The sequence below is a fragment of the Columba livia genome, chromosome 2, assembly GCF_036013475.1.
Source record: "Columba livia isolate bColLiv1 breed racing homer chromosome 2, bColLiv1.pat.W.v2, whole genome shotgun sequence".
In the NCBI taxonomy this organism is placed as follows: Eukaryota; Metazoa; Chordata; class Aves; order Columbiformes; family Columbidae; genus Columba; species Columba livia.
Window position 1 is genome coordinate 37,139,774 of NC_088603.1, and position 16,282 is coordinate 37,156,055.

Genomic DNA, 16,282 nt, shown 5'->3' on the forward strand with positions numbered 1-16,282 from the left:
CAGTGAGGTTCTCAAAGGGACAGTGGAGCAAAAAAGAAACAGTGCAAACAGTATGCATGAACACTTACAGTTCGTGTTTAAAGACATATTAAATAAATAAGCAGAAAAAAAATAAGTGTGTTAATTCATACTACAGACTCTTTGAAGTTGACAGGATGACCTGAATTTTTGCATGACTGCCTAATTACCTTTAAGCCCTTTACTCTAAATTGGTGCAGTGGATGTTGTCTTAAACTTCAGCAAAAAGTTCTGGTTTGGGAGAATGTTTCCTCTTTAAGACACCATGTCTCTCAAGGCAAAAAAACAACAACAAACAAAACCCACCACCACCACCACCCAACCAACCAACCAACCAAAAAAACACAATGAAAAAACAGCTGTAAAACAGTAAAGGGGAAACATAAATAGAAATGTAAGGTAAAGATGCAAAATAAAGCTATTTTATTAGTGTAACGTAGTGTATCATTAACACTCACAAGTCAGTATTTCAGGGTATAATTTAGGAAGATATCTTCATAGGTGTTATGCATTCTTATTGGCCTGATTTTGTTCTAAATTACTGTATTAGCGGCACCCCTGTGGACTTCAATGGCAAGAGCATCATGTGCTAAAGGACACCTGCTACAGTAGGATCAACCTCTCCTTGTCTTTCTCAACTGTACTGTACATGCTGTACAAGGCAAATAATGATAAATGCAAAGAATAGTGGAAAGCTGGACTGCAGATCAGCATATTGGCTTCAGTGATGGTATCAAGAAGAGAAGCAAGGGTAGAATTTGGCCAGTGCTTTCAGGAGAAATGCTGAGTATTATGGTGATCCTCCTGCTTCACTTCATAAGCTAATCACCACCAGGGGTCAGGAGAAATTACTGGGTAGTAGTCCACAGATGTCAAGCTGTAGGGTGGGGATTTTTGTTTTCTTTTGAAGCATAAGACTGATCACCGTCAACGCTTGTTTTACAATTACATGTAATGTATGTTATATACTGTATGTTTATGGAGTGTGTGTGCATATGATATGTGCATATGAGTGAGATTCCCATTGGTTTAAATCCATTGTCTTTGTCAAAGCTGCATGCTGTCTGCCATTGTGAACTAGCTCTATTGCTGTTGACATGTTCATGCTTTTCTTATTGTTTTCTCAAATTACGGTGTTAACTGAGTTACACCTTGTGAGCTGTCTTTATTTTTCAGGTTTGTATTTCCTCAGTGATGCTTTGCTCATAAACAAGCACATTTTGAAGCTCACCAGGTAGACTAATGTGCAAAGCTCTTTATGAGAAAAGTTTTGAATATGCTTCTGATTCCTTCATTCCAAAAAACAATGCAAAAGAGAACAGCAAATTCCCAGAAAAAAAAAATTCCTAGAGATATTTGCCTATTCATATTCTATCCTGTTTCTACTCCCTCCTACTTAAAACATTTTAAGTAAGTATCCTTTCTGCTTTAAGCTGGAGAGTCTTAAAGTTGTGCTTGGTATTTGACATTACCGATCACTTACACTTGCTGCTTTTTATTATAAGTACTGGCTGGATTGTATGCATATTTTTAAAACTGAGATTTAAGATTTACATGTTATCTGTAACTTGATCTATAACTTGAAAGGCTACTGTAGCCACAATAGAATGAAAATAACCCTGAACTGTTGAAAATTCAACTCGGAGCACCCAAAGTGGTAATGACTGCAATAGTAGTTTTGTCGATATTTATAAATCAATGCAAACCAGAAACTGGATGTTTTAATTTACTACAGTTTCAATGTAACTGATACCCTCAAGTATAGAGCTTTAAGCTTTGTGAAGTGCAATGTTATTGCAGGGCATGCATCCAATTTTTAAAACATTATATAGATTGGAGACAGATGAGCTTTTCAGAATTATTTTAGGCCTATTTTGATTGAATGCCTGAGATGCATTTTCCAGTGGAAATTAATTGCATTGATGTGAAAACAAATGAACTCCAACCTCAAAATTAGCTGCAGGTTCATGCTTGAATCAGTACTTAAAAGGGGGGGAGTGGGCACAGATAGCGACTGGAAATTACGATGACAGTATACACTTCGTTGCAAGATTAAAACAGTATTTTTTCAATGCCTGCCCTTTTTTGCTGTCTCTCTTAGCATGCATACATGCATAGGGAATGAAATTTTCTTGTGCATCTATGGTTTCACATGAGTGGACATGACTTTTACTAGCTGTCACTTCTTGCCCTTGCATGCTGCTGTAAACCTTTGCTGGCTTATGTCAGCATCTAAGTGTCAGTGAAATCTGCAGCAGATGCTACCTGTACAACTTCTGTCGTTGCACAGGGCATTTCTGGAGCACGTTGTTCAGTAATAGATGCTGTTCTGGGGTACTTTGTTAGGAAATAGCAGCTACTGTGGTTTCTACTCTCCAGTGAAATTTGCTGTAGCTGTGTAAAAATGCTGTAGATGAGTTTGGGATTCCTGTTTGCCCGACTGATGCTCTCAGTCGGTGGTGACTCCTCTTGACATATAGGCAGAGAAGGCAACATGAGCTCTTTAAGTAACAAGAGCAGTCAGCACTGCTCAGAACTGATCTCTGCTGAAGTACAGCTGCAGCAGTTCTCCACGACTTCATTCTTTTTGCCTCAAAATTCACCTCTTTCCCATGGTTCTCATAATCTGTACTAATACTGCTGTCAGTTGGGATTTTTAGCATGTTTAAGAGATGAAGCAGTGCAAAGGTTCCTTCTGGGAAATGGCATATATTCATTTTGATATTTATGAAAGTTTCAAGGAAATCAGTGAAGTGAGCTGGGGGTGGGAAGAGGGTCACTGAAGACATATAGCTATTTGGCAGCTCTAAGATATTTTTACACCTGGAGGTGACTTGCTAAACAGATAATTGGGAGCACACCCTAATGTATGTGCTCCTTTCCCTCCTCCCCCACTGCCACCCACTGCAACAATGAGCAGCTTTGAGAAACGGAGCATGTTTAGGGCTGTGACCATGGTGGGCCATGCACAAGTGCTGATTTCTCTCTGAGCTGTGCAGAGAGCATGTGCTGATGGCAGAAGTGCTAGGGAAGCAACGAACATTAAAAACACAGAGTACGTCTATTGTGTTCTTGTTAAAGGATGGGATTAAGAGCTGGATTTTGGTCTGCCACTGATCTGCTATCTCATCTGAGACTTTTCCAAGCTTCTAATTTTCTATTTTACTCGTTTGGTCTTTTGTTTAAGAAATCATGTTTGCATTTCCTTAAATATTTTTTTTTAGATTTCTACAGCATATGTTACTTTTACAGTATTTTTGATGTTGAGGGCAGAATTTAGATCTCAGTAATAAAAAGTCAGTAAATAAATCATCTCACGTGTGTATACCTACTTGTTTTCCTCACTAGTGACTGTGGGCAAACTCTACTTTCCATAGTTCATGCAGCACTGTTGTGTCTTCTCAGCTTTAGACAGTCTAAATCTTCCAGTGGCAGATGCTGGAGTGTTTTTCTCTCACCAGGACTGTTTTCACTAGTCAGTCTTTTTCTGGCAAAATTGTGACCAAATTGATGCTATAGGTCCAACCATAGCATTATGGTTACGTGTTCTGTGAGTGGTATTGTCACGTGGTCTTGGGACCCAGCAACATTTGGAGCCACTGCCTTTGGCTTTGTACAAACTGTAGACTGATTAATATGAATGAGAAACTGATGGACAAAGTTTCATTCAGTTTCATGGATATGGAGCTGAAATGCAAAGATTCTGATTCATCCCATTTTTTGATTGAAAAATTGCTGGAAGCGCCTTTTCGGGGTGTATTTCTGTTGACTACCCACAGCAACCCTGTTTCTGTGGGTACTTCAGTTAGGTACCTGAAGTGAATTGACCATGATCAGAAACCAGCCTGGGATTTAAGGTCTGCCACTGGGATAGCCACCCGGTGTTTTAATTCAGGATGCTTTTTTCAACCTCCTTGGGCACAACAACCTTCCTGCTCTAACTTTTACAACACTGGGGATGGGGGCAGATGAGGGGACATTGAGGAAGGGAAATTCAAGAGATGTTAAGCCTCTGAAAGCATAAGGTCTCCATAGCAGTCCTGTCTGGCTGTAGGCATATGAAAAGAGTGGCAAATACATCTTTCTTAGACATGCAGGCAGGCAAACATCTTTGAAACACAGGGGCATGAAACTGCTGCCGTGGCATCCATCATCCTTTGGAGGACAGTGAAAACATGTGCTGTCATCTTTGACATTTTAATTGAAAAGAAAGCTTACACAGATTTCAACCTTAAGCAGTGTGTTTATACAAGTGTATACAGAGAAATAATCTGTCAGTTCAGAGCAGGCTCACTGCTATAGGAGTTGGTTTAGTAACTGAACAATCCAACATTAGCTCACACACCTTGCCTTGTTCCATGCCTCAATAATTTTTAGTAGAAATACTTTGCCTAGAGGCATGCAGTTATTAAAAAAGAGGCTCAGCTTGCTTAAAGTCTGGAATTATTAGCTCATGGTAACAAGCCTGCACTGGAGAAACTGTTGGTTCTTTGTTTTCATGACTTTGCTGTAATTCACCGTCTTATTTTCAGAGACAAACTTTGGCTTTGTTTGGGAAGTTAAAAAAAATGTACAAAAAAAAGGAAAAATAAATCACTTCAAAAAGAGTTTTTCATTTTTATTACAAAGTAGGGTTTACAAAGCTCTTTTATCTTAATATTTCTATTAAATTTCACTGATCCAAATAATAAAGGTGAATAGAAAATGAATTTAAATTGAGTTTTACCATATTTCCATTATAGGGAACTGTTGGTAGTCAGCACTCATCCAGGGCTCTCCAGATACCCTCTCAGCCCTTTAAGAGTAAAAGGGGCTTTTTCTCCATCCTATTTACACCTACTGTTCTTTTCAGATGCAAAGTCGTGAAAGTAAAATAAAAGCCATTTGCAGTGCTGCAATGTGCAAATGAGGGCTCCAGCACTTTTAGGTAGCACAAACCTGTCAGAAGAGTTACTTGGTGTTCAGTTGTCCTGTTTGTCTGGATGCTGGGGTTAGGTTTCTTTCTGACTGTTTAACCTGTTGAGATTTTTCCTCAATGAGCCTTAAAATTTCAAGTTTTCTTGCAATCGCTTGCCAGGCTAGAGCCTTAAGCCTGGCCCTTAGATAGAATGGACATGTTAGAAAGTGTTTGTGTAAGCTTTATTGCGGTTATTATTCCTGGTTTTAAGTCAGCTGCCATTTGGCATGTTTACTGCCACCTTTTTTCTTCAACTAAAACTGTTAAACCTTTATTTGTGGTCATGCAAAATAACTTATTTTACTGAAGAATTAAGCTTTTGGTCCTGCTTGAACTGGGAGATCCATGATGACAGTCAAATCAGTTTGATATCGTTGCTTGCTTTTGTAATCAAATAATGATTATGTTTCAGGTTTTTATCCCATATTTTTTTAATTACAAGAATATGTTTTTATATGAGCTGGTTCTTTATAATCCCTTGAACCTGCCTTTCTCAGTGTTTCCTTGTTTTGTTTTAACTATGCCGTTATCCTCCACGTATCATTTGTGAGTTCCAGCTGTGTGCATAACACTGTGCAGAACATAAACTTCTCTGAGGAGGTTGTAGTCTAAGAAACCATTTGAGCTTTTCCTATTTTTCTTGTAATGGGTCAGGCAGTAAGACCCAGTGAAATATTTAGAGGGAAGGGAAGATTGAAACCAGCAGTTTCTAAGACCTGTAAGAGCCAAAAGGCAAATGTTAATGGGTTCTGTGAGGCTTCCAAGGACCTGCTGGTCTTTGTACTTATGCTGAATTTACAGAGGTTCCTTAAACATGTGTTCAGGAAATATAGGTGGCATTAGCACAATTGGAGTTTCTAAAAGCAAGATTTATCATTGACTAAATGGCCCACTAAATACATTACAGTGGCAGGGCTGCTGGTTTGTGGGGTGTTTTTTCCTACAAGCTTAGGTGAAAAGTACAGAATTCTGAACAAATTTTGGAGGCATTTTTCCACAGGTTTCTAGTATTTTACTGTACACATATCCATTCCCCGTCCTTTCTTTTTGATTTATACCTTCCTTCCAGTTAGATGTTCTGTCCCTGCAAATTAAAGCGAGTAAGAATGCATTTCTTTGCTATGTTCCTGGTGAACAGCTTCTGACGTGACATCAAGTGAATTGCAAAGTAACATCTCTTTTGCCCATATCCTTTCATATCTGCCTGCTGCATCTTGCTCCTTTTGTGATGCTTGTTGCTGAATTCCTCCCACCTCTGTGCCAATGTATAGCTTGTTATCTTAATTGTGCCAGCTCTCTTCAAACACTTATATTGGCTTTTCCTTCACTTCTGAATCAAGCTTCTTGTCTTTAAGACTTTTCACAGCTTAGCCTTATCTTATCTCAGTCCTCCAGTTTCCCATTACAGTGTCAAGCATCACTTTCACTTTGCCAGTGTCTTTACCATCAGCTAGTTTCTCTTTCCCAGCCTGTAATCTCTTCTTGTCCAACACTAGGAAGAAACCTTAAAGTAACACATATATGAAAACATATGCTTGTTCTGCTTAAGAATCTCTACAGAAAGCAGAGTTTTGTCTGGATGCTTCCCAAATCCTCTAAGTTGAGCCACAGTTTTCCCTCTCTAGAGTATTGCCCTTCCTGTGTCTCAGTCTTAGTTACTCCCTTCCTCCTTAAAACTTTCTTGGTCCTCTCATTTCTGAGCATATGATTTAAATAAAAAACATAAAAAGAAATGAAAAAACAACCAGAGGGGTGCCGCTAAACTGTCTCTGATTCTTTAACATATTTATTTGCTTCTGTGTACTATCTCCATCTACTTTTCGTCTGTTTTGTGTCTCTAGATTGTAAACACACTGTGTAAGAATTGTCTCTTATCTATGTTTGTACAGTGCCAGGCTCAATGGGGTCCTGGTCCCAACGGGAACCTTTGGGCACCACCACAGTATAAATGTCTGCTACTGATAATAATAATCTACCCACATCATGCAGATATCCGAATAGTTTGAGAAATACAAACAAGGATCTTTACTAGTTTGGCAGAGAGTCATTAATTTTAGATGCCAGTTTTCTTTTCCCGTGAATATGGTTTGGCTCTCTGAAAAACCTGGTGACACAAACCTCCCACTTCTTGGAAAGCTTGGCTCTTTGGTGTTGCTGTAATTAAAACATCATTAAACATGGGATACGGCAGGTCAGGTGAGGTCCCTGCAACTATGCGAGGAATTCCAAGTCCTTCTCTGATGCTTTATTGTTGCTTTCCTTTGTGTTTGTTTTTTTCTTTCCTCCTCTGAATGACAAATGAATACATTGAGACTGGACAGAACTGCCCTACTTTTGAAGGGGAGGGAGCACCTTGAATAATGGGCCACAAATGAGGAAAGCTGTATTTGGATTGATAGGCTTAAATAATGTCATTGTGGATCAAACAACAGAAGACCAGCAGTAAGTGAGGCAACCCCTCCAGTCAGTACACTTTTCTTGGCTAAAACATCCCCTCCACACCTTTGCCCTCTTGACTGAATTTTTCAAATATTGAAGGCCAAAGGCAGCACTTGGATCAGGTATTCTGGCCTCAGAAGCTGCTGTGGAAACAGTTTGCAGCTGTTCTGTAAAACCACATGCTCCAGTGAATTTTTTGGCAATGAAAAGTTTAACTGTGATGATACCTGGTTGTCCATGAGACATTCAGAGGGTAGACTGTAGCCAACTGCTCATTCTCAACATGGTAGTCTACTTAGATGCTTCAGCCTGAAAGCCACCCAAACCACATGTATGTACTGATGTACCTGGAAAAGGTCTAGGCTGCTGGTATGCAGTGGTCAGTCCTGATTACATTATTCATAATGGTACCATTGCTTCCTTATTTACCCATGTCTTCCTGTTGCTTCTGCTCACTCTCCCTCATTTTGTCCTTGGTCTATCTGCTTTTTGGGGCAGGACCTCACCCACAGTTTTAAATTAAAGCTTCTAGGCACTGTTGTAATAAATAAATATGAATGTACATACATATATATAAAGAAGATGAAAGTCTGGGCAAGTCGATGTTGCGCAAATAGAGCATGATGCAGGAATCCCTGAGCCAGGGGTGACCCAACATGGCAAATTGCCACAGCACAACCAGCCACCTGTGGGCTGCTCCTGGGTGAGCTGTCTGGGTCTGGAGGCCATAGAAAGTCAAGAGATGAGTTCCTTTGCTCCAGTGCAACTCCATGTACTTACAGTTTTACTTTTTTCCATACTACATCTAACTAAAGTAGAATGAACTGGGTTGTAGTGTGAGGTATTCACGCTGACCTTGCATAAGTACTACATGCAGGGGAGTAAGGAGCAGGAGAGAGGTCATGGGAAGACCCACTGACCCAGAGTGCTTTACCATAATAGAAAGCATACTGCAGTGGTACTTTAAATAGCATTAGTTCTCCTGCATGTAGCCCTGAGTGGTCTAGGTCAGTATGAACCTAATCTCATGAGACCTCAGCAGAAAACTGTCATCTGCAGAAACTGTACTTGAAGACTACAAGTTAAGGGAAGCCTAGTCTTTTAATAGACAAAAGTAGTGTTTAGTCATCAGACAATCTAGAAAACTGGGTCAAATAGGTGTTGCATCATAGCAGACAGAATATTTGGTATTAATCAAGAAGGCACATAGTGAAGTATATATCATAGTTATTTGATTACATTGGTGGAGTTATCTTTAATCGTTGGGTAGAGTCATGTGATGGAACATGATCGAGTCACCATGGCTTAGCAGGGTACCGCCCATCTGTTTAAATGTTAGTAAGGATGACTCACGGTGTTAGCATGATGGTGCAGAGGGAGGGGAGCCAACGTGGTCAGTTACAGCAGCTTTGCTAACATGTGGTATTTTACTAAGCCACTGTAATGCTATCCATCCAGGCCACGTACACCCAATGAGACAGAGTACAAAAGCTGACTGGGACCCCATTGCGTCCAACAGCAGGCTTCTTCTGGAACATGATGAAAATGCTTAAAATTGGGAAAAAACCCATGGATGGCCAGATTTTCGGTGAGGTTGAGCACTTGACAGTTCACTATCTTATCTGTCCTCTATTTGTGGGCTTTTTGCCCAACAGCCCTGTTTATTTAGCAACACAGGTGCCAAGGAATTAAAATCCCTCAGTCAGCAATATTGACTGACAGGCTACAGCCAGCACTTCCTCAGCAAAGAGAGGAGAGCAGAGTCAACGTGTCCAACATTAAAAATAACAATTATAAACTCTCACTGACTTTCTTTGCTGCAGGATAGAAAGTAACAACAAAAGAGATCATGTTGTCCTTGGAAGGAGAAGAAATATCTTAGACAAATGGAATATCTCAGCCTGTGCAGTTCTGTGCCATATACATTCCCTGAGCTCTGTGCGAGTTAAATGTGCACAAGCACATACTAATCGATGACCTGTATTCAGTGTGGAAGCCATAGAAGTATCCATGAGTACTGGCCAATGTCAGGCTTCCCCGATGGGGAATGGTATCTGGTATGTATTATGTAGCACTTTTATTGGTGGCAGGAGCCGGGCAGACTTTTCGACAAACAGGGTCAACCTTGAAGCACAAGGTTTCTCTCACTGCTCTGCACCTCTTTGCAAAAACATACTTGGGCACAGACTAGCAGGAGTGTAGCAAGAAAAAGTACCTGAAGTATTGAGGATTTTTTTCGCTCTAGTTAAGCATATGCAGACCCGCAAAGCAGCATTAAAGGTGAAACTGGGGACAGCAAGGAAGCTTCTTTGCCATTTTAATAAATACCAATAATTCCCTGTTGCCCACGTCCCATATTCCCAAACTCATTAAAGCAATTTTGGAAATTTTTTTGGCTCTGGAACATATAAGCAAAACTCAAACTGTGCAGTCCCTTGGGAATCACTTGCGCAAATTGCATAGGTCAGGCCAAAATAAGTTTCTGTCAAATAGCCTAACACCTAAGCTTATTATGAAACTGCTGAATTGTACAAAGGGTCTATATGTGGGACAGTCTCAGAATGACGCAGTGGGGTGGGGGCTGTTGTCATGGTACTTGTTTTACTTTGGTCCCACTGAAAACTTGAGTGATATTTCTATCGAACGCATTGCTCCTGTTAGCCAGCACAGTTCCTGTAGGCTGTGTCTGAGCTGGTGGATCCAGAGGGCTCCAGAGCTCCAGCAGGTGGTTGGGTGCACACCTCAGTCTTGTCCCAGAACAGGCATGAGATCACACCAGGGCTTTCTCCTTTCCTTCCCTTCCCACTTGTCTCAGCCCACACTCCTGGGAGGGGACTGAGCCAGGGTGTGTCCCCAAGAAGGGCTGCAGAACTCTATGTTCTGCTCCTCAGCAGCCCCACCATGGGGGTCTCAGCCCTTCTGTCTGATGGCTCTCACGTGGACTTTAAGGCAGGAGATAGAGAAGACCTGTTTGAGCTTCTCTGCAGGGCTGTAGTCATGGTGAGGATGGGCAGGCAGGAAGTGAGGTCTGCTCGTGGGGTCAGCGCAGCCTCTGGAAACCAAACTGAGATAATTCTCCTCCTCACATTCAGCCTGGCATCTCCTCACTTTTTTCAAAGGATCACTGAATCTGCTTTTCATGCTATTTTGACCCTGTCCTAATAATTTGTCAGTTCTCTTGTGTGAATGAGTGCTGGTACATGGAGAAGTGTGTTTTGAGCAGAGAGTAGGATGGGTCAGGGGCTGTGTACTTTAAATACATTTTCTGCGTTCATTTTTCCTGCACTACAGCTATTCCACTCACACCACCTCCACAGTTCCCCAAGATTAGCTTTCTGCTGAGCTGACTGTAGAGTGTAGAGTACCTTATCCCAGAAGCTGATTCATGTTCCCTAACAGCACTTCTTGCATCCTCTCACAGGGTTATACAGCGTATTTGTGAGGCATTGTCTTGAGTTTCTTTGGGGGATATGTAAATATAGAGTACATCATATTACTCCATCTGCAGAATACCAAAGAGGCATGGGAAAAGCTTCTTGTTTGTATCTCAGATACATTTGTTGTTGTGGTTTGGTTTTTTTCTCCTCTTTTTTCTTTTTTTTCAATCCCTTCTGAATAAGAACTGTATGTGTCTGGGAGGATTTTTAAAAGATTCTTCAAAACACAGGCTTTTTCTCTGTGTGAAGAACCAAGACAAAGGGATGGGTTCAGTCATGTGCAGCTGCTGAAGAGAGGGCAGCTGAGGGCAGAGGGGTGGGAGGAGCGGGAGTGTTTGGGTACAAGGGAGTGGGCAGGGCAAGGGCTTTGAGGTGGCATTTGTTGGGACAGAAGTGTTTCAGGGGGGAATGGGCTTGAAGAGAGAAGGATTGAAGGACTGAAAGTCCAAGAATGGGAAATACAATGGAGTTTTAGGAAAGAGGGGATTAGGTGGTTTGAGCTGTGGGCAGAAGAGGATGAAACTTGTAGGTCAGAAGAAGTTCATTTGCTGTGAGACTGGCACCTCTGCTTCGGGAGCCCGGATGTGATGTCCTCCATACGGGATGTCTGTGAATCCTGTTGCTCACAGCTGTTGGCCTCTTTGCCTGTTATTAGATAAATGAAAGTGACAGCTACAGTTTATGTATTCATGATTGCCAGTATCACTTACAACTGGAGGGGCAAGAAGTAAAGCCCCATCATTTGGTGTGACACGGTTCAGACCAAGCAGGAGAAGAGACTGGCTTCGCTTCGCAGCTCTGAGGTTATGGCTGTGGTTCCCTGACCAGCCCAGGGTGATTTTGAGGCTTACAATGGCTAGCTGTGGACCTGTCACAGAAGCAAAGAATGCTTTTGCCAAGGCTGAAAATTAACCCTGGTGTTTAGAGGCTCCAAACATCTTTAGACTCTTTCCATGCTCCCCTCTGCAAAGGCTCTTCAGCCTTCTGGACTATGCTCCCTCCACTCGGGTCCTTCTTGTACCTTTAGGGGTATCTCTCCTGGCTAATAAACAGTGTAAAGTGTGTGCTATACTGCAGAGCATCCTGCTCTGTGAGAATTTAACTAACTTGTACTGGCAATGTTTGTTGAGGCACTGTATGTGAAAGCTTTCTTAATTTCATGCTTTTTGAAAAGATACCAAGTTATATTTACCCCAAACTTCAAGCAATTCATGCCTTCTTCAAAACTAAAAATGAACAAACAAACCAAAACTAAACTAAAAAGAAAGGGTGATGAATTCAACTAATTCCCAAGACCACATTCTTAAAGGCTATTTTCAAAGAGTAGTCTCAGCTTTGTTTAATCCATTATTTTTATGATTCTTCTCCTCTGTGAGTGGGCCTGCTTTCTCACATGTAGTCTTTTCCCTGTGCTGTACTTAGAAAAATCCTTCTAAATCTTTTGAATTGCTTTTGCCAGAATAACTCACTGTGCCTTTTTATAGTCCATACTTTTTGCCTTTACAATCTGCTTAATCTGAATGTAATTTTGCTTTTTTTTTTTTTTTTTTTCATTTTCTTTCCTCTGGTGACATGCTAACTGGTAAAATCAAGAATGTCATTTTTGAACAAAGGCTAGGGAGAATTTCACAGGAGAGTATATCAAGAATGAGATTAAATACTCATTTTAGAGTAGTTTATTTACAGGTGATAAAATTTCAAAATTAATTTAAGAGTGTTTAATTTTCTGTCATAATCTTCAAAACTATCATCCAGATATCTTTGTTTCTGAGGGTTAAATTTACAGCAATGCACTGACATGGCATGCCAGGACATTTTCCTGCTTTGTCTGTAGAAATCTTTTGCTGGCCACTGTAAGATGCAGAGGTGCATAGACAGACCAGTTGTTACGTTTGCATTCATGTTCTGTCAGATGAACTATACTAGCGCTCTAACCAATAAATACCAGAGAGAAAGTGACTAATCTGTTTCTTGAAAACTTTCTGTTCTACTGATTTATGCAGAAGAGGACAAGTGCTGGATTGGCTTATCTGCGGCTGCTTGTCTGGAGTTGCATGTGCCTATGAATGACTGGCACAGTAAGGCTTATTTTGCTCTCCGTAGCCCATGACAGCTTTTTTTCCTTTTCTCCTAGGCCTGTCCCAGGTTCTCTGTCGTCACTACTGCACCTACACAACCGACAAAGACAGCCCATGCCTGCCTCTATGCCTGGCACCCTGCCCAACCCTACCATGCCTGGATCTTCTGCTGTACTCATGCCTGTAAGTTTTTTGGTTTGTTTTTCTGTGGGGGAGGAAGATTGGTTTTTTGCTTGATTCAATCTTTGCAGAGCTGAGAGCCTGCTGGATTTTCTAAAAAATCAAAGTGTTAAGGAAAAAATCAAAGGGTTAAGGAAGCCGGACCTTTTTCTCTGCTTCATCTCACACAAGAGATGCAGTTAATGGCATGTTAATTAGTGTGAGAGTGATTAGAAACAGTCTACATGAGACTTTAATTTCTCACACTTGGTCATGTAGGTGAGATCAGTATGTCTGTGCTGGAACAAAAAGATTTTTCTGAAGTCAGACAAAACTGGAAAAGCCCTGTGCATAAGTTATGCCGGTGAACTCTAACTAATGTTCTCGTTTGTGAGAGATAACCAGCAAACAAGAAAGAAATGTGACTTTTCTGTCCTGGTGACTTGCACTTAATTAGAATTTGGTCATGACTGCTGCTCGTTTTCCACTCATTTCTGCAGAGATGAGAATATTTTCCATTTTCCAGGAGACAAAGGGGTGCTTTGCAATTGTACCTTCAAATTCTTAATGATTTTAACAACCCTTTCAATATGAGACATTTGGGCAGATTAGGGATGGAGGTGAATAAGGATGGCATGGGGAAGAGCGAGTTGGGAAAGGAGAAGTTTCTCTTTCATTCCACAACTTTCATTTTGGAAGACAACCTGGGAGCATGGGAGGGAAGAAAGCTCTGCTTGTTCTGGCTCTGCTGGAGCAATGAGGACATTCCACAGGGCTTGAGCAGTCAATAACAATGACTAACCTATTACTAACTCATCAATAATGCTGTCCTCGAATATCAACCAGGAAGTTCAACCTAAAAAATATAAGACATGTCACTGTGGGCAGGTTTTTTTTTCTAGCGTGATTCCTAAAGAGCCTGAAATGGAGCAAACATCCTGCTTCAGTGTAAGGTCAGGGGCTTTGGTTTGCTGCTGGGGAGTCCATTGGGTCTTGCAGAGGATCAGGTGTGCTCTGGCTGAGAGCCTTGGGGACATGAGCATGGAAGTGAGACAGACCCTGTCAGTTCTGTCTGCCCAGGCCACAGCTCCTGCCCCACAGCCCTCCTGAAAGGGCTGCAGAGGAGATGGCAGCCGCAGCTGCTCCTGCCCCTTGGAGAGGGTGAGGGGCCCTGGCGGAGGCACCTTCTCCCCACCAGCAGGCAGTAGGGTATTGTCCTCTCCTCCAGGCCCAGCACCTCTTCTTGCTGGGATCATGGAAGGTGGGAGTCACTGCCTCACTGCAGGGCACAAAAAATTGCTCCCCTGCTTGGAAGAGCTCAGGAGGACTGTCCTGAAGAAAGGCAGGATGATCAGCTCTGGGTGAAAGCAGAACCATAACCCTTCTTATAGCCCCTGCCAAGGACTAGCACCGTAACAGCACTTGCCCCTTTTTGGGGAAGACACTCCAGGAAATTATTTTGTCCAGGCCTTTCTGCCAATAGGTGTTACTTGAAAATTATAGTCTTCCCTCCCAGCCTAGTGAGATTAGCTTGCAGAAAGTGGCCAGAATAGCCAGGAGGTGTTCTGCTTTGTTTTTTTTGCTATCTCAGCAGTACATGAAAGCTTCCCTTACAAGACATACGGAAAACTCTTCCTAAGTGAGCAGTCCAAGCGGAGGAAAAAGAACCAACTCATTTTCCATATACTCAAGATTGTAGATTTTTATTTATGTTTTTAACAAGCTAAGTTGGGCTGCACTGACAGGGGAAGCCACAACTTTATACAGTGATGCTTTTAAAACCACTTAACTCCGAGTGTTGTTATACTGCAAGGGAGAAAATCATTACAAAAAAAGCACAAACCTGGGTGGCTGCTACATTTGTTTAGTAAAGAAGTCTTTTATTTCTAATTGGCTGTGAGTTTTCAGGGCTGATTCTGATGAAACACACGCCTGCGTGCATACACACATGCAGTTCACAGCACAGATTGTTATTTTTCCAGTCATGACTTGAAGAAATAAAGCTGAGTCCATTTAAATAGAAACTGAGCATAAATTCTTGCAAAAGTCTCCAGATGTTTTGAAACCTTTTTTCTTTCTTCTTTTTCTTTTAAAAGATGGAGCGACAAATGTCAATGAACTCCAACATCATGGGGATGCAGGGGCCGAACCTCAATAATCCGTGTGCTTCACCTCAAGTCCCCCCAATGCATTCGGAAGCCAAAATGGTAAAAAGAAGAAACATTAAAACAACAAATTCCTTTTCTTATGTTGCTCTTGCATACTGGTTACCCAGACAGTGGGGGATGTAGCCAGACACTGCTTACTTCATTCTTAGTCATATGTTATACTCTTTTTTAATATGCTGCAGTAAATTGCCTTTGTGTCAGTTCAGTCTATGAACTTTCAAGATGTTCCTGGTCCTAGCTGAACTCTCGGTGAGAGGTAACTGAAGTGTAGGGTTGGCTATCTGTTCCGTGCTGTGTTAAATAGGGTTTTTGGTGCAGGCTGGCAGAATTTAAGTTAATGGTCTGGCTGGTTCTCTGATGGCGTCTGTGTTCCACAACCTGACTTAAAGAAAATTGTGTGTTTATAAAGAGTGAAGTAAAAAGTGTCAGATATGGAGGGAATGTACATGGTATTTGTTTTTTCCGGATAGGTGCATGGTGTGTCAGGGTAATGACAATATTAGGAAAACAGACCGAATGATGTATATAAAACTCTTCTGCTATCAAAAAGAAAAGTCAGAATTTGGACAAAAATTATTTACTTATACACATCAAATATCATAGTGGTTTAAAATGTTGTTGTATGTCTCACAAGGTAAAGCCTTGTCAGGCGTATGTACTAGTACAGGATTGATGTAAGTAAACTAAACTTCAAGTGGGCATTTTTAAGTTTTTTTCAGCTTTATATGCATTCTCATAGATGGATTCAGCTCTAAGACCCTGGAACTGAGTTAATCAATGGAGAAACACTTAGATTTTTTCAGTTTCAGAACTGCCATTTGCTGGATGGTGGAAATACAAGGACAGAGGTTTGCAGTTTAACTATGTAGAGTTTTTATCCTCTCAAGATATCTCATCATAGTGGAAAACAGGAGTAACTCCATTGAACTTGTTTCAGTGGCATTTCGCCAACATAAAATTGTCATAAGTGAGAGAATGAAATCAAGCCGACAAAGATTAAGCAACCACATGTTTTTATATATTTCT

General features: G+C 41.2%; 1 protein-coding gene across 8 annotated transcripts in view; it reads left to right on the forward strand.

The window, feature by feature from the left end:
• CREB5 (cAMP responsive element binding protein 5) overlaps nt 1-16,282 on the forward strand; it is a 255,774-nt gene that overhangs the window by 172,781 nt on the left and 66,711 nt on the right. For all 8 annotated transcript variants that reach the window (XM_065051412.1, XM_065051415.1, XM_065051414.1 and 5 more), the window contains 2 exons: nt 12,986-13,112; nt 15,185-15,295. In XM_065051412.1, the coding sequence (XP_064907484.1) occupies nt 12,986-13,112; nt 15,185-15,295 (238 nt within the window). The remainder of the gene's footprint in view (nt 1-12,985; nt 13,113-15,184; nt 15,296-16,282) is intronic.